Raw genomic sequence first — 26,620 nt, 5'->3', positions numbered from 1 at the left:
CATAGGCTACCGCAGATTTAGGGTAAAATTATTTAACTGTGACTGTGACTGTAATAAAATTATTTAACTCACTGTGAAATTTCTGCAAGGACAAACCCTGCAAACATAACATATTACTAGCTCTCAGACGAGAAAACAAACCATAGGCTACCGCAGATTTAGGGTAAAATTATTTAACACTGTCACTGGGCTGATTAAACAGAAGATAAGTTTATTGACAGTAAAAGTAGGCACAGGCTACTGTAGCCTACTTCAAATTCGATAAAATGCGACTGTAAAGATAAGTCACATAACCAAGAGTCAAAATGATTACGTGCTAATATGGAAATGTAATTTGTCGAAGAAACTATTTAACAATCACAAGAAGTCAAATTTTGTTTCTTTTAACGTCATCAAAACTTAGGGGAAGAGTTGGTCAGTTGATACACTTTTCACATTGCTAAGTACAAGTTTGCATTGTACCTTGCTTTGCTAAATTTCATAAAAAATAAACCAAGGTTGTGTGTTATTGAAATGAGTTCATGAACTTTTTGTTTTTCTTTGATTTAGCTTGTGTTTTCCTTGAAAACGAGCTAGCACAAACCGCAGACAGGGCAGTGAGAAAATATTCATATTAAGCTATAGGCAGTGGTAAGAATATTCCCGGGCGTTTTCTACATGAACCAACCTGAAAATGAAAAGTTTTGGCGCGGTTTTGATATTTTGGTATGTAACCAAGCTCAACAATATATACACATCTTTTCAAAAAAATATGTCATGTGATCACCGCCCATTAAAGCGGCCCACGACTACCACCCTCCATTCTGATAAGTTAAAACCTATCCCATTTTATCTGAAAAGCCTTCCGGTTTTTGCAAGACGATAAAAAATATTAAAACAATTTACTCACAGACTAAACATTTTGTTTTTATGAAATTACACCATAGTGTTTCAGGCAAAATCATTTATTTATGTTTTCACTGTGGTTATTTTAACATCAGCCGACCTTCCGTATCAACTCAACCGCCTTCCTCTATTTTCAAACTATGTGACGCAATCCAACCCACAAGGTTTGCTGGGGAGGTTTGAACAGCCCGTAAGTTTTAAAGTGAACACCAGTAACAGGGGACTGCTGGGGCGTTATCAGCCTCCTCCTGGTGAATCCAGTAACTGAGAAAACCAAGTTAATGACAACAAATAGAGACACATCAGGGTATCTCAGGGATGGTATAAGGATAAACCCTCGACTCCCAAGAACGAAGCGTTGCCAGGAAGGCTACACTGACTTGGCTTTGCATCACTTGAAGTGACATCTAAGCAATCATGTTTCATACCAAAGAAATGACAATATTTCTCGCATGGCGCCCAACATGTTGCTGAAGAAGTAAAACACTTTGCACTGTTCTGTTCAAAGGATACTTTTCCATATCATTAAATGAGTATCCTTAGAAGAGTAGTATAATCTTGAACAAGATAAATTACTCATCTACTCGAGTTCTTGACTCGCATGCAAAACATAAGTAGAAGCCACATTATTTGCTAAGTTATTACTGAGATTATAGCATCAAAATAATGTCAAAAAATAAATCAATTAAAATGGCGTCTTGTGGAATCTCAACTCAAAGATTTTTCTCTTAATATAACAGACTCATCGAATTTGATCATCAGGGTCGTTCCCTTGTGCCAGTGTGACGTCACCTGAGAACAGAACGTTGTTAAAATACAAAACTACCCGTTCATTGTCACAAGCGCGACAGGTTCTTCACAACCAGCAAGCCAATCATAGCAACACAAAACGTGGGACATTCAAGCTCTAACAGAGGAGCGTCTTGGGCAAGCCAACCCAGGCAATCCCAGGCACATTCTACCTTACTGATTTGATCTCATGAATGAAGCAACACGAGCTGTGGGATTTAAAGCTACGACTGACAGCACTTCTGTTGAGCTGTTGACAACACTTCTCATCGAATTTTTGTTTTTACAAATTCTAATAGTGAGTTTGTTTTTTAAATGGCAAGCCTCTGACTCTTTCCTAATATTCTAACAAAGAAGCTATTTATACTGTATTACATCAACAATGCAGCATTTATGGCACCACATGGCCAGGTGATCGGACCTCGTTTGGATTGATCGTGGAACATCATATGAATTTTTACTGATGACTATGTAGGTTATTTTCGCTCATTTTTACGATGTCTGATCCTCTAGTGCAGGGTTTTGGCTATCTAATTGTGGCATTATTTTTTATAAAAGGAAAATAAAAAGGATAATTTAAAGAATATTGAGAGACTCTAAGTCTCTAATTAAAAAGGATTACAAAAAGGATAATTTAGGCTTCTGGCTGTCTAGTCTAGGGGTATGACTTCCTACAAAAAAGAAAACGAATTAAATAGAATTAATCATTTTTTATTAAATCAAAGTTTCAAATTTGCTATTCGGGAATTGAAAAATATCTCTAATCAATATAATTTAGTGCGACCGGTGTCAGAAGAGCGACATTCCCCAGTCGTGAATTTTACCTTCTTGTTCTAAAATCCAGTCCGTTCGTTTTGCTAGTCAAATTTCGAATGCCTGTCTTTTTCAATTCCCCGCTTACTTCATAATATACCGGTAGAGCCTTTTCATCAATAACAGCTATCGTAAGAATCAAGGGAAAAGCTGTACCGGTTTCATAGTTATGTCGCATTAGAAATACAGATGTGTTGAGCTAGATTCTGTGTGAGTGCCTGAGTGGCGTTTGTTAACAGGAAGCTTGACTTATGTTCTATGAGAACGTTAGGTTTTGAATTTGCAGCATTGAAATGCATTTTGCAATACTGATAATTTTCGGTTAAATGTTAAAATATAAATTTGTTATTTAAAAACATGGTACATGTTACAACTAATATAATCTTACCTTGGCAGGAAAGTTAGAAAAGTTGAGCACAGCCTCTACAATCCCAGCAGCAAATGATGCACAGTTCAATGAACCCTGAAATAAATAATAATAGCGGCAACTACCGTATTATTTCGTTCAAGTTCAATCAAACCTGATCTCACTGCTGTGCAATCATAGAAAGTCACATAACTAAGGGGCTGTAACTGAAAGAAACGAAAAAAAGTGTCGGACCAAAAAAAATTCATAACTTGCGATAGATATAATTGCAAGAATTGACGATGTAGTATATTGTCCCTGAATTTGTATTGTTCTATTCCATTGCATGCAACTTGCACCCTACGGCTTACGTGCTAACAAAAAGGACATTAATAAGTGTAAAACAAACCTTGTCTTTAGGCACACATATAAACGTGCTGATGATCGGCTCCTTTTCAATGATGTAATAAGTCTTTTCGTCATCACTAGCTTGTTCCAATTTGTCGGCCTCCTTGCCAAACAAAGCTTTCCATAAATTGACCTGAAATAAAGAAGGCTCATACAAATTTTCATTACTGCTACTGACTGTAATATGGTTGAAAAAAAATCAGGATTTCCTTGATCGAAATAAGAATTTGAATTTCATTGTCGGATTAAGGGAGTTATTTTAACAACAAGTTTACTTTTGATCCATTAATTACTTAGGCTATATTTTTCAATAGTGTTGTTTTACATGTAATCATCGGGATTGAGACCAGAACTAATCTTAATTAAAGCTAAAGTCAAGACCTTCTCTTACCCCTTGCCACACCCCAATTTCTATTTTGTCATTAAATACATACAACCAGACCTTTTGTAACAAAAGTTTCATAGTACTGAGTGTAACGCGGTACCAACAAAAAAATGTTCAGATGCACAAAATTAGCAGTTTATTTTGCATTGAGAAATTTAGAGCTTCGGTAGAGAGTTTGTCTTGTTGAACCATACGCATACGAAGCCGAGCAACGTGATCAAGTTTAACATCTTCAAGTTTATTACATTTACATAAACATAAAACTACGCAACAAATTAAGTATCAAACGTTTTCGACATCACAAGATGTCCTCTTCAGGATGTATATTATTTTGTATGTATGTATATTATTCCTGAAGAGGGCATCTTGTGATGTCGAAAACGTTCGATACTTAATTTGTTGCGTAGTTTTATGTTTATGTAAATGTAATAAACTTGAAGATGTTAAACTTGATTGAGAAATTTGTGCATAAATACAAGCTTGTTATCTTTAGCAGTGCCCAGTCGATTTTAAACTTCAGATTGAATCAGGCCGAAAGTAGAAATCACACACTCAAAATCTGCACTGGAAGATTTCACCCCTAAAACCCTTAAAGTCACTTGTCATTGCTGATTCTATCCGACTGGGATTTCTACCATGTCAAAAGTGTTATTGTTACTGTAGTGTACAGTGCCATTTTGAGCACATTTTCTTGAAATAAACATGGTTTAAAATGTCCAATTTTAGCATGATAGTTAAAAACTTCTTACAAAACGTTAGGACTAAACGTCACCAACAAATGCTATTGCTGCATTCCAAATTCTCATTTATAGATAGCTTTTGCCACCATATCACGTCCATATGATTAAAAAATCTAAAAAAAAAATTACCATCTTGTTAGACTTTTATTGTTTGATTTAAATAAACAACCGTGACTGACATTGTTTTCATCGTTGGATGCACCGTATTGGTTGTAAAATAGATACAAACACTATAAACACATCGAAAACAGGTGACTATATAATAAAACTAAGCTCAACAGTAACTACTAACTATGATTTGGTGAGCACCAATCACTTAAAATCTCATTTGATATTTGGGTTAGCTGAATCCATAACTGACTCTGCCAGACACCATGGTATCACTAGTAGCTTTAGTTTTGTAATGACCCTACTGTAGCCTACCATGAAATTGTATCATGTTGCAATGTAAATCATGCATTGATAGCTAAATACTTAACATAAAATTGTAACAGCTTTCATAAGAAAAAAAACATTTAAATCGTACCTTCACAAACATGAGAATGCTCAAAATTTTAACTTCTCTCTTTCCATTTTTTTCTCGCAGACAAAGCAGGTCGACCAACCTTGAGCCAACACTATATCCGAAATCAGAAAGCTTTGTCTGAAAGGGATCATAATAAGCTATGGATATTTTTTGTTAGTTTTATTTAATTGAAGCACCCTGTGATGCACAATGAGATTGTTCACTTGGCATTTAGTTATAAAATAATTTTCTTTTTCTGTGGTGACTGCAGGCTAGGCTACCACAAAAAGTTGAAGATGATAAATTTTGACATGTTTTCTGTCTGCTTTATTTAATGACTTCAGGAAAGCCGCTCAACTTTTGCTCAATGAAGCTGACGAACAAGATATCTCTGCGGCTAATTGGGCAGACCATAAATGGAATTTTGAATGGAAGTCAAGCACCACCTTACTCCACTCATTCATTTCCGTTCACCCATGCACCAATGGGGTGGCCATGACCTCTTCCTCTTCTTGTGAGTGTGGTGCTGAGGAACAGACCACATCATCAACGACTGCAACATTTTCAGCCTGTCTAATAGAGCCGAAGATCTGCGTGTCTAATGATGAAATCAAAGACTGGCTGCCCTCAAGTAGCCTTTCAGTGTAGTGCGGGAACATAGTAAATCTGGGGTAGTGAAAGAATAAACTCTTGGCCCTAGATGCTCATAGAACGACGACGAAGGAAGGAAATAGAGCTGGTTCTCATCTTTAACACCTTGTGTTAAGGTGGCTTAACTTACAGTACAGGTTTTATATACGGTCACCACTGTACTACCATACCAAAGTAATTTGAATACCACAACTGTAGATAATTTTCTTTTGGAATTCTGACCACACATTATGTTTAAAAAATGTGGTACTGCCAGCCAGCATTATAATGAGATTGTTTTAGCTCAAGAATTTCCTCGTCAAAATGTAGCTACAGCTCATGAGTTATTTGATGCAATTGCTCCAGCTTGTATTTAGTGTTATCTCAATGGGTGTCCCCAAGCATTGGCGACGATTTTTTACTGACAAGGAGTTCCCGCTAATTCCGATTTTTAAAAGTTGCGGATTTTTAGCCTAAATGACTACGGTAGCACTATTTGTGGACCCACATGTCAATCTGTCATGATTGTCGTGCAACATTCTTGGCTGTAATTGCGTAACGTTGACCGAACACCCTGGAAGACGTAGCCTTTGAATTTGGCGTCGACCGGCAATTGCCGAGGTAAATGTTAAAGTAAAGTAATTGAATATATAAAATATGAATTGAATCGGCAAAAACGTGCCAATGCAAATTTCAAAGACGGTGTTAAGTTACAGAAACCCAGTCAGCAAATCAACTCTTTTTACATTGATTCAAAGCCTGTAAATGTTGAATCAATGCAAACAAAGGGCTAATGTCTGCCAGCAATTGTTTAACTGAGTCGGAAAAACGTGTCCAATAGCGGAAAGGAAAGTTGTAACTTGCGATGTGAGCGTCGATATCATTGAAAACAGCTAGAGATGAGCAATTGTGCATCCTTGAAAGATCAAAACAATTGAGTTCAAACAAAGCTAGGTCAGTGAAGTGTGCGATGAACACTCCGTATGACGTTATTGAAGCAAAAATACTTGTAATACAGTAGAATTCGCCTATAACGGCACCTCTAGGGGATTTGCAAAAACTGACATTATAGCCGAATTGACGTTATAGACGAACTACCACAAACTATTCCACAACTGTCTTTTGATTAAAGAAAGAGGTGTATAATCCAATCAGGGTTACTGTGTACCACCAAACTGACAAAAGGCACGCAGAAAATACAATAAACAAAGAAATTGTTTAAAAAAAAATAACCTACAGCAACAGGTACAGGAAATTTGCGCAATACAGCTCGTTACAATTACATACAGTAGTAGAAAAGTTCATTGTTTATTAGCAAAAAAGGCATTGATCTTGAGCTGTTTCGGTTTTGACACGTATTTGACACAGCTGTAGAGCTGCTTTTTACACGTGATAGTTTTTCACGCGGGAAAAAAAAGTTAATTAGTTTATACAGTACTGCACGTACATTGTACAACTGTTGCTTTGAGTTGTTTAAAGGTCAGCTGTAGAGCTGCTTTTTACACGTGATAGTTTTTCACGCGGGAAAAAACTTAGGCTAATTTAGTTAAAGTCCCTGCTGAGAACGACGTAGCGAAATAAAGGGAAGACATTTTGCAAGCTGCAGCGCTAACTGGATTAAAAGACTGACCGTTCGTGGTAAAGGTGATGGCTTAAAGTGACGTTATAAACAAACAAAAGACGTCTGGGGACCAATAAAGGGTGCTGTTACATGCGAATTGACGCTATAGGCGATGCTGTTGTAGCCGAACTACAATGTATGTAAAAGATAGGAATTCTGCCGGGACCGAGCGAAATGTGACGTAATAGGCGAATTGACGTTATAAACGAAGCCGTTATAGGCGAATTCTACTGTATGTGAAATTTCAATAGAAAAAAAGAAGATAAGATGTTGAATGGTTTTGAGTCGCAAATATAAATATTGTGGCTTTGACACTATCATCGTTTGCTTTCTCAATTACTGTACTGAAAAGTGAAAAGGCCACGCAATTTAAAAATAGTTATGCAATTTACTGTAAACGATGAAGATGGAATATTGCTGTTGGTGGTGGATGCGGTACTGCTTTCACCCAAGGTTTGGGTCCTCGTCTTTTAGGCGCAGACAGTTAGGCGCTGGTCAAATGGGCGCGCACTCTGTGGCATCTGGATATTTAGGTGCGGAACACTGTGACGCCCGTTTATTGTGTTTACTGTGACGCCCGTAATGGCCCGTTTCGGCGATTCCGATTCGGCTAGTCCAATTCGGCGAGTTCCCTATTCGGCGAGAGCCTTTTTCGGCGAGTGCCCTATTCGGCAAGCTTTTGAAATTTTTTAAATAAAATTATCGGGCACCGTAGCCTAATTATAATTGCCGTTTTTACATCGTTTTAACGTCGCTAAACCTTGAAATCGTGCAGAAAGGTATAAAAATAAAATGTTTGAACTATTAAATTAAAATTCGTCATGTCAGTTCAGTTGTTTTTATTTCTAACCATCATATCAAAAACAATACACGTCAACATAGCAAAGGTAGAAGCGACAAAACGCAAACATTAAAACGTGCTTGAATTCGTCATGTCAGTAGAGTTGTGTTTATTTCTGATCATGATATCAAAAACAACACACGTCAACATAGCAAAGGTGTAGAAAAAGATAGAAGCGACACAACGTGATGGGAAAATAAAAAAAAGAAAATACAACAAACAAAATAAATAAATCATGTATAATAATGATTGATTAGTTTGGATCAACAAATGTGTGGCCTACAGCTTGGATTGAAAGGAAATTATCGGGTACCGTAGCCTAGTTATCCCGACCAGCAAAAATTTGTTCCAAGAACCCAGTTAGCTTAACAGTTCATTTTTACATTGTAGTAACATTAGGCTAACTGGGTTCTTGGAACAAATCGAAGGGCTTCTGTGAATGTTTCTCAGTTTCAACGTATCCTAGTCAGCAAAAGCTCCCTTTTCTACACGATTTCAACGTTTAGCGACGTTAAAACGATAGGCCACACATTTGGTTAGCCTTTTCATTCTGTTACTAACTAGGCCTACAATGTAAAAATGAACTGTTAGGCTAACTGGGTTCTTGGAACAAATTTTTGCTGGTCGGGATAAGTAGGCTACGGTACCCGATAATTTCCTTTCAATCCAAGCTGTAGGCCACACATTTGTTGATCCAAACTAATCATTTTAACTATTCAAAAGTACTAACTTATAGACATAAACATGATTTATTTATTTTGTTTGTAACATTTTATTTTTTTTATTTTCCCTTCATATCTTAAATTTTTCTGAAGGTGTTGCGACCGTGCCAAATTTCTTTCAACTCAATAACTTACTTCGTTCACAAGCACGTTATAACGTTCGTGTTTTGTCGCTTCTACCTTTTTTTACACCTTTGCTATGTTGACGTGTATTGTTTTTGATATCATGAACAGAAATAAAAACAACTCTACTGACATGACGAATTCAAGCACGTTTTAACGTTCGCGTTTTGTCGCTTCTACCTTTGCTATGTTGACGTGTATTGTTTTTGATATGATGGTCAGAAATAAAAACAACTGAACTGACATGACGAATTTTAATTTAATAGTTCAAACATTTTATTATTCCTTTCTGCACGATTTCAAGGTTTAGAGACGTTAAAACGATGTAAAAACGGCAATTATAATTAGGCTACGGTGCCCGATAATTTTATTTAAAAAATTTCAAAAACTTGCCAAATAGGGAACTCGCCGAATCGGACTAGCCGAATCGGACTAGCCAAATCAAACTCGCCGAATAGAAGCAGACCCACATTTGCTAATGCTATGCATCCTGAACCAGTGGCGGATTTAGGGCAAAATTTTAGGGGGCGCCAAAGAAGTATGGAACAACCTCGCCGCAAATGGCTTGGGAAATTTTTTTTTGTATTTTTATCAATAAAATTGCCTATCTAAGTCAGGTAGGCTACCAGTCATTCCCACATCACAAATCAACACCACAAGTGACAATCAGCTGTAAAGTTGAGGTAATGTCATAATGCCGCTCGTGACACTTAAAAGCAATAACGAACGTGAAATGATAATTTGGGTATTTTCCACTAAAACTTTAGGCTATACAACATTACAACAGTGATTGCTCCTAGTGAATGAAAAGGGGTAACTACCAAACTCCATTTCAATAAATCACCAATCTAGAGTGCCTGAAGCTCACTGGTGCATAGCCCAAAAAATGCATTATGTATAAAAAACATTCAAGCGGTGAGGCCTAGGTGTACTTAGTACAAGTGAGTGGTACTCAGTTAAGATATTGCAAATAAAAAAAAAATTCAAAGATGAACAAAGCGCTTGCAGCAATAAGAGTCTACAGTACTATTTCAATTTTGTAGAGTAAGTGAAATCGGGCCTATGCCCTATCAGCAAAACAAAATATTGTGAACTGACAATGATGCAATTGAGCAAAAGAACAATACGATTAAACTACTCATGCTGATAATGTTGCAAAACGTCTCAATACGTAATTGTAAGTTGTAACAACGTATAAAAATGACATTAGATTTCCTCAAACAAGTAATTCGATCATAAACATGTTTTGAATAAAATACGTAATAAATTTAGCAGAGATGTGTTCAAGACCAGATCCAGCTTTACTGTCCAAAAGGTCGATGTATGGCATTCCATCCTATCTCTCTGCCTAAACTGTCATAAAATCTGGATTGCTACCATGCATTATATTATTTAAACTTAAGTTAAAAAGAGTTTCTTTTTATGTATATATACACAAGTTTCTCGAAAACAAAATGGGATTAGCCGATCTATCAACGTTAAATAAAAAAACACAGTTTTGTTCATAACAACAGTTTTCTGTCACTTTTGCAAATTCGTCTTAGATTTCGTCTGACGTAGCCTAACCGATACATCTTTGTTGCAGTATATATGTGATCAATAAACTGGGCAGTGGACATCCTTCACGCATGCAACTACGTATTTTTGTTTTTAGCAATTTTCGGGCGGAAAACGATCTTTCAGCTGAGCAAGACGAAATTGGAATGGTAGAAAAAATTTTAAGACATAAAAAAATAAAATTCCAAAACAAAACTTTGTTCTTAAACTTTTCATCAAATTTTCCTATATATAATTCAACTGATGATTCACTGGGATGCACGGTGTGACAAAACATTTTAAATAAAGTAAACAATGTCACACCAAATCAGAAGAATCGGTATATTTAAATACTGAGCTTTTGCACACTTGTGTGGCGAAAGCTCTGTATTTAAATAAAAAAATAAATTGGATTTTACCTATGGCGCCCCGGCGCCATAGGTAAATCCGCCCTTGTCCTGAACATAGGTTGCAGCCAGATGGAGCCTTGCTTAATCTGTTATCTTTCGCACTTACTTCTACTCGGGATGGATTGGTCGTGAGGCGAGTACATATGAGACAACGTTCTACTACATGAATATATTTCTATAGGGCATAGAACCCTGGCTACAAGTTGCAAGCATAATGGTGCGACTTTGCTCGTTATTAAACCTAGTCGGGTTTTTGACGAAAAACTAAGTTACTCTTCACTCAAGCTTACTTCCCGCTTGCTTGAATATAGGCTACGGTATATTTTTACTGATGTTTTGTGTAGTCATTATTTGACTCACTAAAAGTTAACTTAGTCATGTTTGGAAACTTGAATAATTTATTGATAAAGCTTTCGCCGACGCAAACCTGAACTAGCAACAAATAAATGCCGAACACGCGCATTAAAACACAATATATTTTTCTGTTCAATATAACATTTTGTGTGAAAAGCATTGCCGGCTTAAGCAGCTTCACTCACGGAAGCCGGGAGCAAGTCTTTTAGGCGCTGACAGTTAGGCGCTGGTCTAATAGGCGCGCACACTGTGGCGTCTGGATATTTAGGTGCGGAGCACTGTGGCGCCCGGTCATTTAGGTGCTATTCCTAGTAAAGTATGTAGATTGTATCAGCATGGCAGCTTGCCAGAAAATTATATCATGGCTTCCGTGAGTGAAGCTGCTTAAACCGGCAATGCTTTTCACACAAAATGTTTCTCGATCAAAAAGACTGTAGGCTAAATTACGTAAACTTTTTGCTTAAAATTTTCCAAATTTTCTCCATAATCATTCTGCTGTACCTCCTAAAGCATTGCGCGCAGAAATGAAGTAAAATTTTTCTCATGTGCAGAATTGTTTTGGCATTCGATTAAACTACATATATTTTCAAATTATTTTATCATGCTTGGGTAGTAAAGATTATAATGAAGTACACTTTTCTGCCAACTTTTAATTTTTTTAGAAATTAGAAAAAACACCGTATGGAAAGTTGCTAGTTGTACATTGAATGTTTTAAATTTTATTGCAAAGCTTTGCATCTTCGGATAGCTGAAGATGTATGCTTTCATTTGATGTCAAGATTGTGCGTCTACGTCGATCACATGAGATGTTTTTACGGCGTAAATACAACAGATTTGTGTGAAAAATGTCTGGTTATTTAGATTAAACGTCTTGACCTCGGTGGTTGCGAAAGAGTTAAGTCAAATAATAACGACACTAAACATCAGTAACAAAAATCATACCTTAGTCTATATTGAAGCGGGTGGTTAAAATTTTGGTGTGCAGTGCCTGACTTTGCAAGTAGCCTAGGCTACAGCAAAGAACCCACAGCAAGCTCTTTTGTTTGAGAAGGTAGGCTACACGAGGTGGAAGGATGAAGATTTTTATTAAACAATTAATAAATACGAAAAATGCGCAATCAAACACTGCAACGTATACATGAAGCCATCAGCAGCAATTTTTTCAAGCATAATGGTTGTACTTCGCTCGTTATTAAACCTAGTCGGGGTTTTGACGGAAAACTAAGTTAGTCTTCACTTAAGCCTACCGCCCGGTTGAATACAGGCTACGATACATTTTTTACTGATGTTTAGTGTAGTTATTATTTGACCTAACTAAAAGTGAACTCATACATGTTCGGAAACTTGAATAATTTATTGATAAAGCTTTCGCCGACGCAAACCTGGACTAACAAGAAATAAATGCTGAACACGCGCATTAAAAAAAAAACATATTTTTCTGTTCAATATAACATTTTATGTGAAAATCATTGCCGGTTTAAGCAGCTTCACTCACGGAAGCCATAACATAGTTTTCTGTTCAATATAACATTTTGTGTGAAAATCATTGCCGGTTTAAGCAGCTTCACTCACTGAAGCCATGACATATTTTTCTCTTCAATATAACAACTTGTGTGAAAATCATTCCCGGTTTAAGCAGCTTCACCCATATATTTTTTCTGTTGAATATAACATTTTGTGTGAAAAAGCATTGGCGGATTAAGCAACTTCACTCACTGAAGCCATGACCAACAACGCACACGCATTAACAAAACAATATATTTTCCTGTTCAATATAATATTTTGTGTGAAAAGCATTGTCCTACGCCTCTACCTGCTAAGCTGATACAATCTACAGACTTTACTAGGAATAGCACCTAAATGAACAGGCGCCACAGTGCTCCGCACCTAAATATCCAGACGCCACAGTGTGCGCGCCTATTAGACCAGCGCCTAACTGTCAGCGCCTAAAAGACGTGGACCCCGGAAGCCATGACATATTTTTTTGTTCAACATAATATAACATTTTGTGTGAAAAGCATTACCCTACCTGCCAAGCTGATACAATCTGCAGACTTTACTAGGAATAGCACCTAAATGAACGGGCGCCACAGTGCTCCGCACCTAAATATCCAGATACCACACTGTGGCAGCCACAGTGTGCGACTGTGCGCGCCTATTTGACTGGCGCCTAACTGTCTGCACCTCTAAAAGACTTGCTCCCCAAGGTTTCGAGCATGTTTACTTTATTTTCTCGTGCCTTCTTCTGTAAAATGGCCGTTGTGAAATCATTTGACTGCATTAACGACGTTTATTACCATTATTATTATTATTACCTAGCCCAGAGTTTTGGAGCCCAGGAACACTTTATACATCAGGCCTTAAAACTCGTGTTTTTTTTCGGCAGCCATCGTGGCCTACCGAGAACCCCTTCTCGGCCAAATCTACGTGCTTAGAGGCCAAAATACAAATAACGATAGCACAAGTAAATAGAATTAAACTTGCAACAAGGCCAAAATGATCACTTGATGTTATTGAAGACTGGGCGACGTCCTGCTATAGAATCGTTGTACCACGCAATAACTGCTTTATCGGGATTGTAATCCAGTATTGCGGGACCATCTAATGACACTAAATTGTTTCAACTGCATACCGCCTTTCATAAAACCTGACCATTTATACCGTTATGATGTCACCATTGAGGGTGTGAACTGTGAAGTAACTAACCCACAGCGGGAACATTTCTCAACTATGAACATACGTGTTTTCCCTTTGGATGTCAACTAACCTATAGTAGTTCTCTTTTTTAACAACGATTCAATGTCCGACAACAACATCGAATCGACATAAAAACGACAATATTGCCAGCCGATGTAAATTAGCACTTCGGATTAACACTTTGTTAAAATAAACGTCGGGAATTACAAACAAGACTTATAGCTGGTGATCGCAGCTGGATATTTTCCATACAATGGCAATGTTTCCGCACAATACAACAGTGGTGATAATGACGCGCTGACCTAATTCTGCATCACTCTTTGATACTAGATATTTTCGACAGTTAATCCACGATCATTCTATTGTGAAATTAAATAATTGGCTAGAAGAAACCGGCAGCCAAACTTGGAAAACTGAGGAGGTAGCACACTGGCGGTCATTCAAGCACTACTTAGCGCAGGGATTCTTAACCGGGGGTAAATTTTACCTACCGAGGGGGTAAATTTACTGAATCATAAATTAAAGCAAACTTCAGTTTTTCAAATTTATTATTGTTGCAGTTTATACTGATGAAGCCACACTTGTGTGGCGAAAGCTCTGTATTTAAATAAACTGATTCTTCTGATTTGGTGTGATATTGTTTACTTTATTCATTTTTTCAGTTAGTAAAAAACTGGTAAGGCACCCAGGGGCGCAGGAAGCGGGGGGGCAGGGGGGGCGGATTTAGCTTTAGCCTAATAATAATATTTACGGCAGAAAATTTTGCAACACAGTAGCCTATCAGACCTTAAAACTCGTTTTTTTTTTCTAGAGCTCCTTCTCGGCGGCCAAATCTGCGTGCTTGGAGGCCAAAATACAAAATAAAAATAACGATAGCACAAGTAAATAAAATTAAACTTGCAACAATGCTAAAATGATCACTTAGCGTTGTTGAAATCTGGGCCTGGGCGACAATAACTGCTTTATCGGGATTGTAATCCAGTACTGCGGGACCATCTAACGACACTTGCACGAGTGTCTCCAATGTGGCTGATTTTAAAGAAGTTTGCCACTCCCCTAGAATTCTTTTTAGCAACGAAAAACAACGCTCGACATGATTGTGTTGACGATGACGACAAGGTAATAAAATAAGTATTTCAATGATGTGAAGGACACTACTAAAAGAAGCATAATTTTTGCAAAATATGATCAAAAAATGTTTTCCCCTTGGATGTCAACTAATCTAGTTCTCCTTTTTAACAACGATTCAATGTCCGACAACATCGAATCGACATAAAAATGACAATATTGCCAGCCGATGTAAATTAGCACTTCGGATTAAGACTTTGTTAAAATAAACGCCGAGAATTACAAACAAGACTTACAGCGTTGGTGATCGCAGATGGATATATTCCATCAATAACAAATATCCCCGCACAATGCAACAGTGGCGATTATGACACGCTGACCTAATTTTGCGTCACTCTTTGATACTACATATTTTCGACAGTTAATCCACGATCATTCTATTGCGAAATTAAATATTTGGCTAGAAGAGACCGGCGGCCAAACTTGGCCGATTGTGGAGGTAGCACCGGTGGTCATTTAAGCACTACTTAGCGGCCATGGCCGCAGGCTGCTTTAAGGCTTGACAGTAGGTTACATCATTATAACATATAGCATGATGCCCTTCTTTGTATACTGGACACTTGTAGGCTATTATTACTCAATACATAGTGAGCTGATAGATTACAGTAGCATTATCGCTAAATCTTATCTTAAAATTTGAAAAAAAAATTGCCTTTTAGTAAAAAAAAGTGCCCTTTTTTCGTAATCTTGCCCCCCCAGTCAAAAATCGTTCCGGCGCCCCTGAAGACACCTGCAGCTAATAAAGGCCCGGCCAGTAATAAGGCCCACCCCCTGGATCTCCGTTGTTACAAATCTTTTAAACAAAATTGGAAGCTCTGATTGCTGCTATGGTGAATTGAGACTAACTGGTAAAGTTTCACAGCCTAAATTTGAGAACTTTTTGAGTTACAGAAAGTTGAAGTTTGGGGGGACTGAAATTGAGTGGTTATATTAATTTTCACATATTTTAGACTGTTCTGCAGTTAACAAACCGCTTTGACTTCCGTTTTTTTGCATTTTATGTGAAAGATATGTGCATGCTGATGCAGTAAAACTAATAAATTTGAACTTTTTTCTAATTAAAGCAAGACTGATAATGATGATCAGACTAGACTAATTTTGGTAATGAGGCCCATGGGCCCCTGGGATAACGTTGTGCACCCCTGGTTAAGAAAGTGAGGGTTAAAGATTTGAGTGACCTAAACAATTCTTGTTACACCATTAATCCAATTTGTTATTGCAATGGAAATATCATAATTTCAGAATCAAAATACTTTATCATCCCTACCATATCTAAAAACACCATGTTGCTTTTTAAAAAATGGAGCATGGGGCGGGGGAGGGAATAGTTGTCTCTGTGTATTTAATTACCCAATAATTTTCAAAAAAAAGAATTCAAAAAATCTCCGAATAGGGAACTCTCCGAAAAAGGCTGTCTCCGAATAGGGAACTGTCTGAATCGGACTCTCCGAATCGGACTCACCGAAACGGGCCATTCCGACACAGCTCTTGCCATTTAAAACCATTATTTGCAAATCAAGGCATCAAATGATCTTGCATATTGCACATGTACTGACAAGATGAGGTAAGCAATGCAGAAATTTAAATAAATCATTGTAGGCCTATAGAATATAGATGCAACTCAAAATGCTTTGAATAACAGCTGTACCTGTAGTTCTGCAACGGATTTAACTCGGTTTTGAGAATATTGAATCATTTCACTGAAAAGCAGTGCAAAAGCACTTAAAGACACTTCTTGTTTCCCACGACTCAATGGCTTGTCTAGAATACTAGCAGACATTCGTGATTTTTTAACAGAATCCATGATGTCTAAAAACAAAACATACATAATAATACGGTGCGGTACCATATCTAATCATATACAGTAGCCTCATAACCTAGTTTTCTTGTTGCTGACTTTGACTTTGGTCAGTTAAAAAAACATGGCTTCCGTAGATTGGTTGTTTTTACATTGATTAAATGTCTGCGTGCGCACTGCGCTGTGTCAGTGTGGAAGAAAACTAGTTTGCTGCGAATGGTCTCAACCTATGTTCCACCTTTTTTAATTGCACAAGTTGTCTTCCTCTTCACTATGTATTGACTAATGACCATTGCTGCAATTTCTATATTTGGACATTTTTGCTACAGAGGCATGGCTATTTTTTGATCTGGAGATACAGTATTATAATATAAATAACTCCAGACAAACAAGAGTTAGGCATTATAGCTACATTTGTAATTCAGCATTTAGACTTTCAATCATTCAGATCATCGTTTTGATCAGATACCGATTAGGCTATGTTCTGACATTCAGTCGCACCGTTAGTCAATTCGCATCAGGGTTTGTTTGTCAAACACAGTCTCGTTTGACTTCTGAATTCTATGTCAATGCATTCAAGTATCATATGTTCTTCTGTTCATTCATCATCTATCAACAATCCAAACTGCTCCCGTCGTCTAAGGAATGGAGTTCCACAAGGATCTTGCTTAGCACCAATGTTATTCAATATTTATATTAGCAACATTCTCCAGACAAAGTCCAATCAGTAGCCTACAGCTATGCAGACGATTGTATTACCTACCGTTACTGTATACAAACAAAAATGGCTGTCTCCTGGACAAGATAGAGGATATCCTCACGAAGGGTATGAAGCTGATCTCACAATACCTAAAGGACTGGACACTATACGGTAACTCAGCATAGCTAAAACCACCATCACACCATTCCATCTCAACAAGGAAGCTGGCCGGCAGTTAAGAGTCCCTCTATACAGTAGTCTAGATGGAACCCTTATCCGACATGACCCAGCTTGCCCTAGATACCTGGGAGTGACCTTGGATCGGCAGCTCACAAATAAAAAACACTGTCGACTCAGTTTGTGCCAAAGCATCAGCAATAACAACCTTTGCAGATGTCTAGCCGGGTTGACTTAGGGATCCAAAACCCCAACACTGTGCACTAGCTGGGTTTTTTTTTTTGGTCATTTATCGGTCATTGACCGATTTTTTAGCAAAATGACCGAAAAAAATATAGTCAATTTGGTCAAAATGTCCGAAAAAATATATAGTCAATTGACTATATATGACCAAAAATGACTAAAAATGACCAAAATAAATAAAAATGACCAAATTTTTTCAAGTCATTTCGGACAAATGACCAAAAAGTCTCAGCGAAAAAATAAACCCAGTGCACTAGTGCCATAGGGGTACCTCTAAATACCCATTGTCAGGCATTGTCGGGCATTGTCGGCTTTTTGGGGGGTTTTGGAGCATTTCTAGGGGTTGTCGAGCATTTTCAGGGGTTGTCAGGCATTGTAGAGTAGCTACTTTCAGGCATTGTTGGGAATTTCCAGGCATTGTCTAGGATTTCCAGGCATTGTTGATCATTATCAGTGGTTAACGATTTGTTAGGCATTATAGAACATTTTCAGGCATTGTCGAACATTTTCAGGGGTTGTCGAGCATTTTCAGGGGTTGTCAGGCATTGTAGAGTAGCTACTTTCAGGCATTGTTGGGAATTTCCAGGCATTGTCCAGGATTTCCAGGCATTGTCGATCATTATCAGTGGTTGACAGGTTTGTTAGTCATTATAGAACATTTTCAGGCATTGTCGAACATTTTCAGGGATTATCGATCATTTTCAGGGGTTGTCAGGCATTGTAGAGTAGCTACTATCAGGTATTGTCGATCATTATCAGTGGTTGACAGGCTTGTGAGGCATTGTAGAACATTTTCAGGCATTGTCGAACATTTTCAGGGGTTGTCGAGCATTTTCAGGGGTTGTCAGGCATTGTAGAGTAGCTACTTTCAGGCATTGTTGGGAATTTCCAGGCATTGTCGATCAATATCAGTGGTTGACAGGTTTGGTAGTCATTATGGAACATTTTCAGGCGTTGTCGAACATTTTCAGGGATTGTCGAGCATTTTCAGGGGTTGTCAGGCATTGTAGAGTAGCTACTTTCAGGCATTGTCGATAATTTCCAGGCATTGTCTAGGATTTCCAGGCATTGTCGATCAGTATCAGTGGTTGACAGGCTTGTGAGGCATTATAGAACATTTTCAGGCATTGTCGAACATTTTCAGGCATTGTCGAACATTTTCAGGGGTTGTCGAGCATTTTCAGGGGTTGTCAGGCATTGTAGAGTAGCTACTTTCAGGCATTGTTGGATATTTCCATGCATTGTCTAGGATTTCCAGGCATTGTTGATCATTATTAGTGGTTGATAGGTTTGTCAGGCATTGTCGAACATTTTCAGGGGTTGTCTAGCATTTTCAGGGGTAGTCAGGCATTCTAGATTAAGCTACTTTCAGGCATTGTAGGGAATTTCCTAGCATTGTCTAGGATTTCCTGGCATTGTCGATCATTGTTGGTTTTTGACACGTTTGTCAGGCATTGTCGATCATTATTGGTTTTTGACACGTTTGTCAGGCATTGTCAAACATTTTCATGCATTTTCATTCCCAGCTTTGCATGCGCAGCAGAATGATCCCTTTCTATTTTGCGTAGGTTGTAAACATATTTACGGTATACACAAACACAGCAGCGTTTAAATGACCTGGCTATCATAAGTACTTATTGAGATCATGTGGAAGCCCTCGATCTCATCGAAACCGTAGATGAGTTTGTTTCCAGATGTCAAACCCGTCGCAACAAGTTTGGAACGAGTTTGTAACCTCATTTCACAGATAGAACGCAAAAACAATGCCTGAAAATGTTGTATAATGACTAAAAAATCTGTCAACCACTGATAATGATCGACAATGCCTTTAAAATATAGACAATGCCTGAAAGTAGCTACTCTACAATGCCTGACAACCCCTGAAAATGCTCGACAACCCCTGAAAATGTTCAACACTGCCTGAAAATGTTCTATAATGACTAAAAAATCTGTCAACCACTGATAATGATCGACAATGCCTGGAAATCCTAGACAATGCCTTTAGATTATAGACAATGCCTGAAAGTATAGCTACTCTACAATGCCTGACAACCTCTGAAAATGCTCGACAACCCCTGAAAATGCTGACAATGCCTGAAAATGTTCAATAATGCCTAACAAACCCGTCAACCACTGATAATGATCGACAATGCCTGGAAATCCTAGACAATGCCTGGAAATTCCCAACAATGCCTGAAAGTAGCTACCGGTACTCTACAATACCTGACAACCCCTGAAAATGCTCGACAACTCCTGAAAATGTTCGACAATGCCTGAAAATGTTCTATAATGACTAACAAGGGTGCAACCTAGTTCGTACCTTGAATCATTCGTACAGTCAGTTCGTACCCTGAAAAGATCGAGAAAAAAAATTAAAAAAAGCCGAAGTCGTTGATCGGAGTTTCCCCAAACAATTTGAAACAAACTAGAGGTTAGGATTAGCGGAAACTGCGGTTAGCGGAGACGACAAAACTGCGGAAAAATGTTTGCAAAAACTGCAAACAGCGAAGGTTAGGGTAGGGACGGTAGATTACATTACTCTATAGTTAGAATAAGGGTAACGGAAACTGCAGAAAAAAATGTGCGGAAACTGCGATCAGCGATTGTTAGGGTTAGAGCATAGATTACTCTATGGTTAGAGTTAGCGGAAACTGCGGAAAAATGTTTGCGGAAACTGCGATCAGCGGACTTCGGTTTTGAGCTATTTTTTCTCTCGATCTTTTCAGGGAGAAAATTTCAAAATGATTGCGGAAACTGCGATCAGCGACGTCGGCTTTTTTTAATTTTTTTTCTTGATCTTTTCAAGGTACGAACTGACAGTCCGAACTGTTCATGGTACGAACTAGGTTGCATCCGACTAACAAACCTGTCAACCATTGATAATGATCAACAATGCCTGGAAATCCTAGACAATGCCTTGAAATCCTAGACAATGCCTGGTAATTCCCAACAATGCCTGACAACCCCTGAAAATGCTCAACAACCCCTGAAAATGTTCGACAATGCCTGAAAATGTTCTATAATGCCTAACAAACCCGTCAACCTCTGATAATGATCGACAATGCCTGGAAATCCTAGACAATGCCTGGAAATTCCCAACAATGCCTGAAAGTAGCTACGGTACCGTATGCCTGACAACCCCTGAAAATGCTCGACAACCTCTAGAAATGCTCGACATCTCTAGAAATGCTCGACATCTCCTAGAAATGCTCCACAAACCCCAAAAAGCCGACAATGCCCGACAATGCCTGACAATGTCCGACAATGCCTACAATGCCTGACAATGGGTATTTAGAGGTACCGTGCCATAGCGCTTGTGTACAGTGCTGTCGAATATGCTCCTCCAGTCTCCAGTTTGGTGCCGCAGCACACATGCAGGAAAAGTAGATACCAGCTTTAACAACACCATGACCATAATCACTGGATGCCTGCGTTCAACCCTCACAGGCTTATTACGGTACCTGTGCTTTCAAGCATCGCCTCACCAAAACTTTAGAGAGAGAATTCCTCCATACGGCTCACATTAAAGGCAGAGGTCAATGATCGCCATCTCCTCTACACTGTACCGTAGCCTAGTTCTTGACGCACGACAGCTCACACATCAACGCCTGCCTTCCAGGAGCCCTATTTCTAGACAAATTGTGGCGCTTCATGATTGATTAATTAAACCTTTATCCTCGGACTGGGAAAGCTTCTTGCAGAGCTTAATCCTGGCAGTTTCGCATACTTGTAGAGGCTTTGAATCACTGACGCAGGCCCGGTCATCGAGATTGACAGAGTGAAGTTTCCGATTGTTGAAGTCTTGTTGCCGGGGATCTATTCCATCCATTAGATGCCGCTGAATGGATAGCAGTCCTTAACGTGCGTTGCTCAAGCGCACGCTCCGAGAGTCGAACCAGCGCCGCTTGATCTTGAAGCTTCTCCGTTCCAGAAGTGACGCACCAACCAATTGAGCTATCGGGGCGAACACTTGTTTGTTTGTTTGTTATATCTTTATCCTGCATTGCGGGAAAGCAGACTTGAGCGCTATGCATCGGTGTACGCCTTCCGACGTACACCTGACCCATGCTGCAGTCGACGCAATGTCTGTTTCCGGTTGTCTACTCTACTTATGACTTAAATTTGGTACTCCCCATTACTCGAAATCGATCACTGGGTAGAGGCAATTATCGTAAAGTTTCTTGCCCAGAGAAACAACAGCAAGTGCGGGTGGCTGGACTGGAGTCGAACATGCAGGCTCTCGACTGCGAGCACAACGCTTTATGAAGCCATGGAAAAACTTCTGGGAAACCATCTTACCATCTTATGGCCCAAACAGTTCCAATCCAAGTCACACCAGACCCTAAATTAAGCTACCACCTGGCTCAGACCTGCCAAGAAAAGAATGGGTGACTTTGAATCGCTTTCTTAGCATAGGCTACTGGTGTTAGTCGCTTCAAACGCACTATTTCTTCACGCCTTCAAGCACTAGCCAACTTGACACATCGGAACAAAAGAGAGTAAAACCGGTCTGACGAAATTAAGCCAACAACGGAGTGCAAAACTGATTCAAATTAACCTTAAAACTGAAGAACATAATGAGAGTTGCTTGTTTCTACAGTTTGATCAATGATCATAGTCATACTGCCAGGGCCTAGGGTTGCCAGAGGTTAATATAAAGAAGAGCCCAAGCTTATGCAAAAAGTACGGTACGGTAGCCTAAAAGTAGCCCAGTTTTTGGGGGAGTTTTAAAATGGAGCCCAAGCCAAGAGATAGGCTATTATACAAAAATACTTCCACAGCGCCTGATCATCAGTCTCAAATTATAAGTGTTTTTCCAGTTCTTCACAACTTTCAGACAGATTGGCAACCATGCATTCACTCAACTGTTTGTTCAGAGGTTTGTTAAAATAACTACCGTACAAACAAGCACTGGTACTGGTCACAGCGGTAAACCATAATCTCTTCGTGGGAAAATTTTAACATAAAGTTCCCGAATCCGTTCGTCTGTATATAATGACCGAAGAAACACACACTTGAACTTCTTTTCAAACAGTGTATTTCTGTAAAAGTAGCCCGCGGCTATCGAAATGGGGTTGCAATGCCTACACCTCTAAAACTGTCACTACGATACAGATTACTTGGATAAAAGACGGAGAATTTGTCCAGCTGGCAAGCACCAAATAAACCAGTTAAATGTGCGACCGACTTCCAACAAACAACTTCGAGAATGAATCAGAAAAATTTGTGATAACTCAAAGGCACGAGAGCAGTTCGTGACGCAATATTTCATGTCCAAACAGGTCTCAAACTGAAACAGGTTTAAACCGGTCTGACACGAGTCTTACGGACGATGGTGCAATTTTGGCTCATGTTTTAGGAATTTCCATGACGTAATATTCAGTAGACCCGAACGGTTTCTACATGACGTTTGACCAGGCGAACAACCGTCTGGAACATAGCGGCCCCTAGTTATGACAGTCTGACATGGCATAACTAAAAAAGAATTGACGACAATTGTGAGCCAATGAATAAAAACACATGATACACAAATTGTTTAAAACAAACTCACGTTTAAGTTAATACGCAAATACAAAGGGCATGCAAAGAATGAACAGCAATAAGAATAAACACGACGATACATGAAATTGGTACCATAGGTAGTAGGTACACGCAAAAAATGACGCTATATACCATGGTTGCGATAATAACCGACTGTTCCGGGCTCAGACAAGTGTCGGCCACCGCAGACAAAACCAGGCTCAAACCCTAACACTTAGGTGTTCTTTACGGGGGCGAGGCACGAAATATCCCTCAACACATAGTCTACTTTCACTTTCCCCGTACTCTCATCATAGTTGCAGACGGCAACTTTAGCTCTACGAACCACAGGCTTCCCTTTCCTAATTTGTGGAACTACCTCATGCACCCTCCCAAGTTGATACTTCCCACGTTTACCAATGTCCTGGAGAGAACCTACCACTACAAGTTGACCAGGCTCCGAATTCTCGGCCATTTTTAGCCATTTTTTCCGGCCCTGAAGACCTGGCAAGTAAAAATCGATCCATTTACTCCAAAACTGATGAGAAAGTGACAAATTGAACCGATAATCCCTTCTTAATTGGTCACGATCATGTGGTTGCCCAACAGCACAGTATGGGTCTAAGTATGGGGTCAAAAGTGAGGCAGGGGTGATGACAGTAAAATCCCTAGGGTCGTCACTCAAAGGTACTAAAGGGCGTTCGTTCACGATCCGAACGGCACTGCCAGAGTTTGCAAAATACCATCTCGGTAACAAAAAATCCTTAAGCAGGTCCAAAGAGCGAAGCCACGACTCCCACTCTTTAACAAAGCTATCAGGGACCTCGGTGACCCAATCAAACTTGTCTATCGCCAATTGCTGAAGTATAAGGCGTGCTTTTAGAAAAAATGGCGCTCCAAAGCCTAGCGGATCAAAATTTTGTCCAAGCTGACTGAGCATACTTCGGCGCGTGTGTTTAGCTAAGGGCTTTAAGGAACATGCGATACGCATCTCGTCAGACTCGGTTTGCCACACACAACCCAATGTCTTCGCTGATGGCAAAGTCATATTTTCAGTCTGAAAGTCAATGTCACGAATCAAAGGTGAAAGCATCTCATTATCCAAATTTGACAAGACAGTCATAGCCTCCTTGTTAGCACTCCACTTACCAAGTTTAAACCCACGGCTATCAAACAAAGCAATTGATTCATGAGTGATTTGCTGAGCTTCCTCTAAGCTATCAGCCGAAAATATAAAATCATCCATGTACATATTATTTGCAATATTGCAGAGAGTCAATTCACCAGCACTGCTGGGATTCTGCTCGATCATTTTCTTTATAGCCAAGCAAGCGATATACGGGCTACTCTTTATTCCCCAAGGGTGTACACAAAAACGAAATGGTACCATCCTACCATTTTCAAGGTCATCATCTTCAAACCACAATATACGAAACAAATCCCTTTGCGACTCAGGTAACTTTATTTGAAAGAAGCATTTAGTCACATCAGCCATGAGACCAAATCTACCAAGCCGAAATCTAGCCAAGACATCTACCAGAGGGTTTAACAAGTCAGGACCCGAAAACATTACATCATTAACACAAGTTCCTCGGAATTCAGACTTGCCATCGTAAACAATGCGCTTTTTTAATTGTGACGTAACAAAGTATGGTAAATACCATTCAAATCCCTTGACATTTCCTGCTTCACCAGTACGCTCAATATAGCCATTTGATTTAAGATCTTTCATGGTGTCAGTAAGGAAATCACGAAGTTCAGGTTGTTTTAAAGCTTTCTTTCTTAAAGCAGCAGCTCTATCTGACGCCAACACAAAATTGTTAGGTAGATCAATATGTTCCTTCAACGGAACAGGTATCTCAAATCGACCATCTTTCAACTCAATATTCGGTTCAACAAGTTCTCTAGCCAACTTATCATTGCGAGACAATTCACAGGTTTCATTTTGCAACGTCAAATCCTGAATGACTTTATTCAGGTCTGCTATTTCCATATCACGAGACTCAATTTTACGCTGAAAGCCAGAGATGACATCCGACTCTGAAGACGTCTGCACTCTGCACACTTTAGCAACGCTTTCATCTAAGGGTGACTTACCACCACAAGCCAACCAGCCGAGAGGAGTGAGCAAAGCATGTGGTTCACTACGATTTTCACCAACACGCTCTTTTTTTGCACACATCAAACAAGCGTTGTCGTTGCCAATCAGTACATCTACAGTACTACAATCATTCAAATGAAACATATTCACGTCATGAAAATGACGGAAACCATTTAAATCTTGTTTATGCGGTAAAGTTTTAACATCATCAGCCCAAGCTGGGTTAACCACCGAGGTTATATCACAAAACAGTTCATCTGTCTCTAACGACTGGATGTTGAGTTTGACAAGGTCAGCACAAGTAGCTTTCTGACCAGCCAGGGTATCCATTTTAAACGACGCTTTATCGTACGGTTTAACCCTTTGTCCTGTGGGGGGGGGGGTCGGGTGGGACTTGGCGCTTTTCAAAGCAATATCACTAAAGAACTACGCAATCCACACCTTTGAAATTTTTTGACTTTTCCTAAAAATTATTCAAGTATTTATTCCGCTTTAAATGGCATTGCTTTTGTCTATAGTTTTAGAGATATAACATGATTTTCATAACATACTCGGATATTTTAGCCTGCTACTAGCTAGTCCTTTTGTTTTCTAATTATACGGATTAATAGGATTACTGAGCTCCGTCGTGCGTGGAACTGCGACGCAGATATCTCGTGAGTTGGCTTTGTTGTAAAGCATTCGACCATAATGATTCTGCCTTTTGTTTGCAAACTCGAGTTTTGAGTTGCTTTGATTAATCTTTTAATTACATCTGGGTTTCTTTGAAATTATATCAGAGAGTAAGTATACGATAAGCCATGCTGAAAAAGATGTAATTTTACATAGTTTTCTATGGCCAATACATTTTGTTTCTAACTTATAACAAGAAGCCGTACGAAAATTTCTTGACAAAACTCAGTCTATCTCACAAAACAAACAAACTGATGTGGGAAGTTTTTTGTTGATTTCTTGTCGGAAAGCAACAAGGAGTGAGTTTTTGACCCGCCAATAAACTTCTGCATGTACCGGTACACTTATATTCACATAAATATTTATGGATGTTGTTAAAACGTTTTTATAAAAACGAGAGATTGAAGGATACTGAAAAGAACTTGACATCGTCTATCTAAACTGCTCTGCTTTTGTGGAAAAACACGCGCAGCGAA

At 38.9% G+C, this 26,620-nt stretch overlaps 1 protein-coding gene across 2 annotated transcripts; it reads right to left on the bottom strand.

The window, feature by feature from the left end:
- Positions 1–200: 200 nt before the first annotated feature.
- Positions 201–22,170, bottom strand: LOC145778166 (trafficking protein particle complex subunit 5-like). 2 transcript variants are annotated; one of them, XM_082589597.1, is made up of 6 exons: positions 22,151–22,170; positions 16,582–16,742; positions 4,893–5,009; positions 3,243–3,374; positions 2,876–2,950; positions 201–1,677 (listed from the first exon to the last, which is right to left on the bottom strand). In XM_082589597.1, the coding sequence occupies exons 2-6, from the start codon at positions 16,735–16,737 to the stop codon at positions 1,594–1,596; spliced, it is 564 nt and encodes a 187-aa protein (XP_082445723.1). In that variant the 5' UTR covers positions 16,738–16,742; positions 22,151–22,170; the 3' UTR covers positions 201–1,593. The 2 variants fall into 2 exon arrangements, with proteins under 2 accessions (XP_082445723.1, XP_082445722.1); XM_082589596.1 differs by lacking the exon at positions 22,151–22,170 and adding an exon at positions 17,233–17,272.
- Between the last annotated feature and the right edge of the window lie 4,450 nt (positions 22,171–26,620).

The sequence above is a fragment of the Aplidium turbinatum genome, chromosome 10 (genome assembly GCF_918807975.1).
Source record: "Aplidium turbinatum chromosome 10, kaAplTurb1.1, whole genome shotgun sequence".
NCBI lineage: Eukaryota > Metazoa > Chordata > Ascidiacea > Aplousobranchia > Polyclinidae > Aplidium > Aplidium turbinatum.
The sequence above is the reverse complement of the archived record's forward strand: the minus strand, read 5'-3'. Positions and strand labels throughout refer to the sequence as shown.

What these genes read in the sequence shown, in the direction of transcription:
- LOC145778166 (XM_082589597.1), bottom strand. Translation starts at nt 16,737, where the DNA reads ATGGATTCTGTTAAAAAATCACGAATGTCTGCTAGTATTCTAGACAAG. An exon ending in GCATTCTCATGTTTGTGAAG is followed by an intron (nt 3,375 to 4,892) that starts GTACGATTTAAA and finishes TCTTTATTTCAG; the next exon opens with GTCAATTTATGGAAAGCTTT. An exon ending in TATGTGTGCCTAAAGACAAG is followed by an intron (nt 2,951 to 3,242) that starts GTTTGTTTTACA and finishes TATTTATTTCAG; the next exon opens with GGTTCATTGAACTGTGCATC.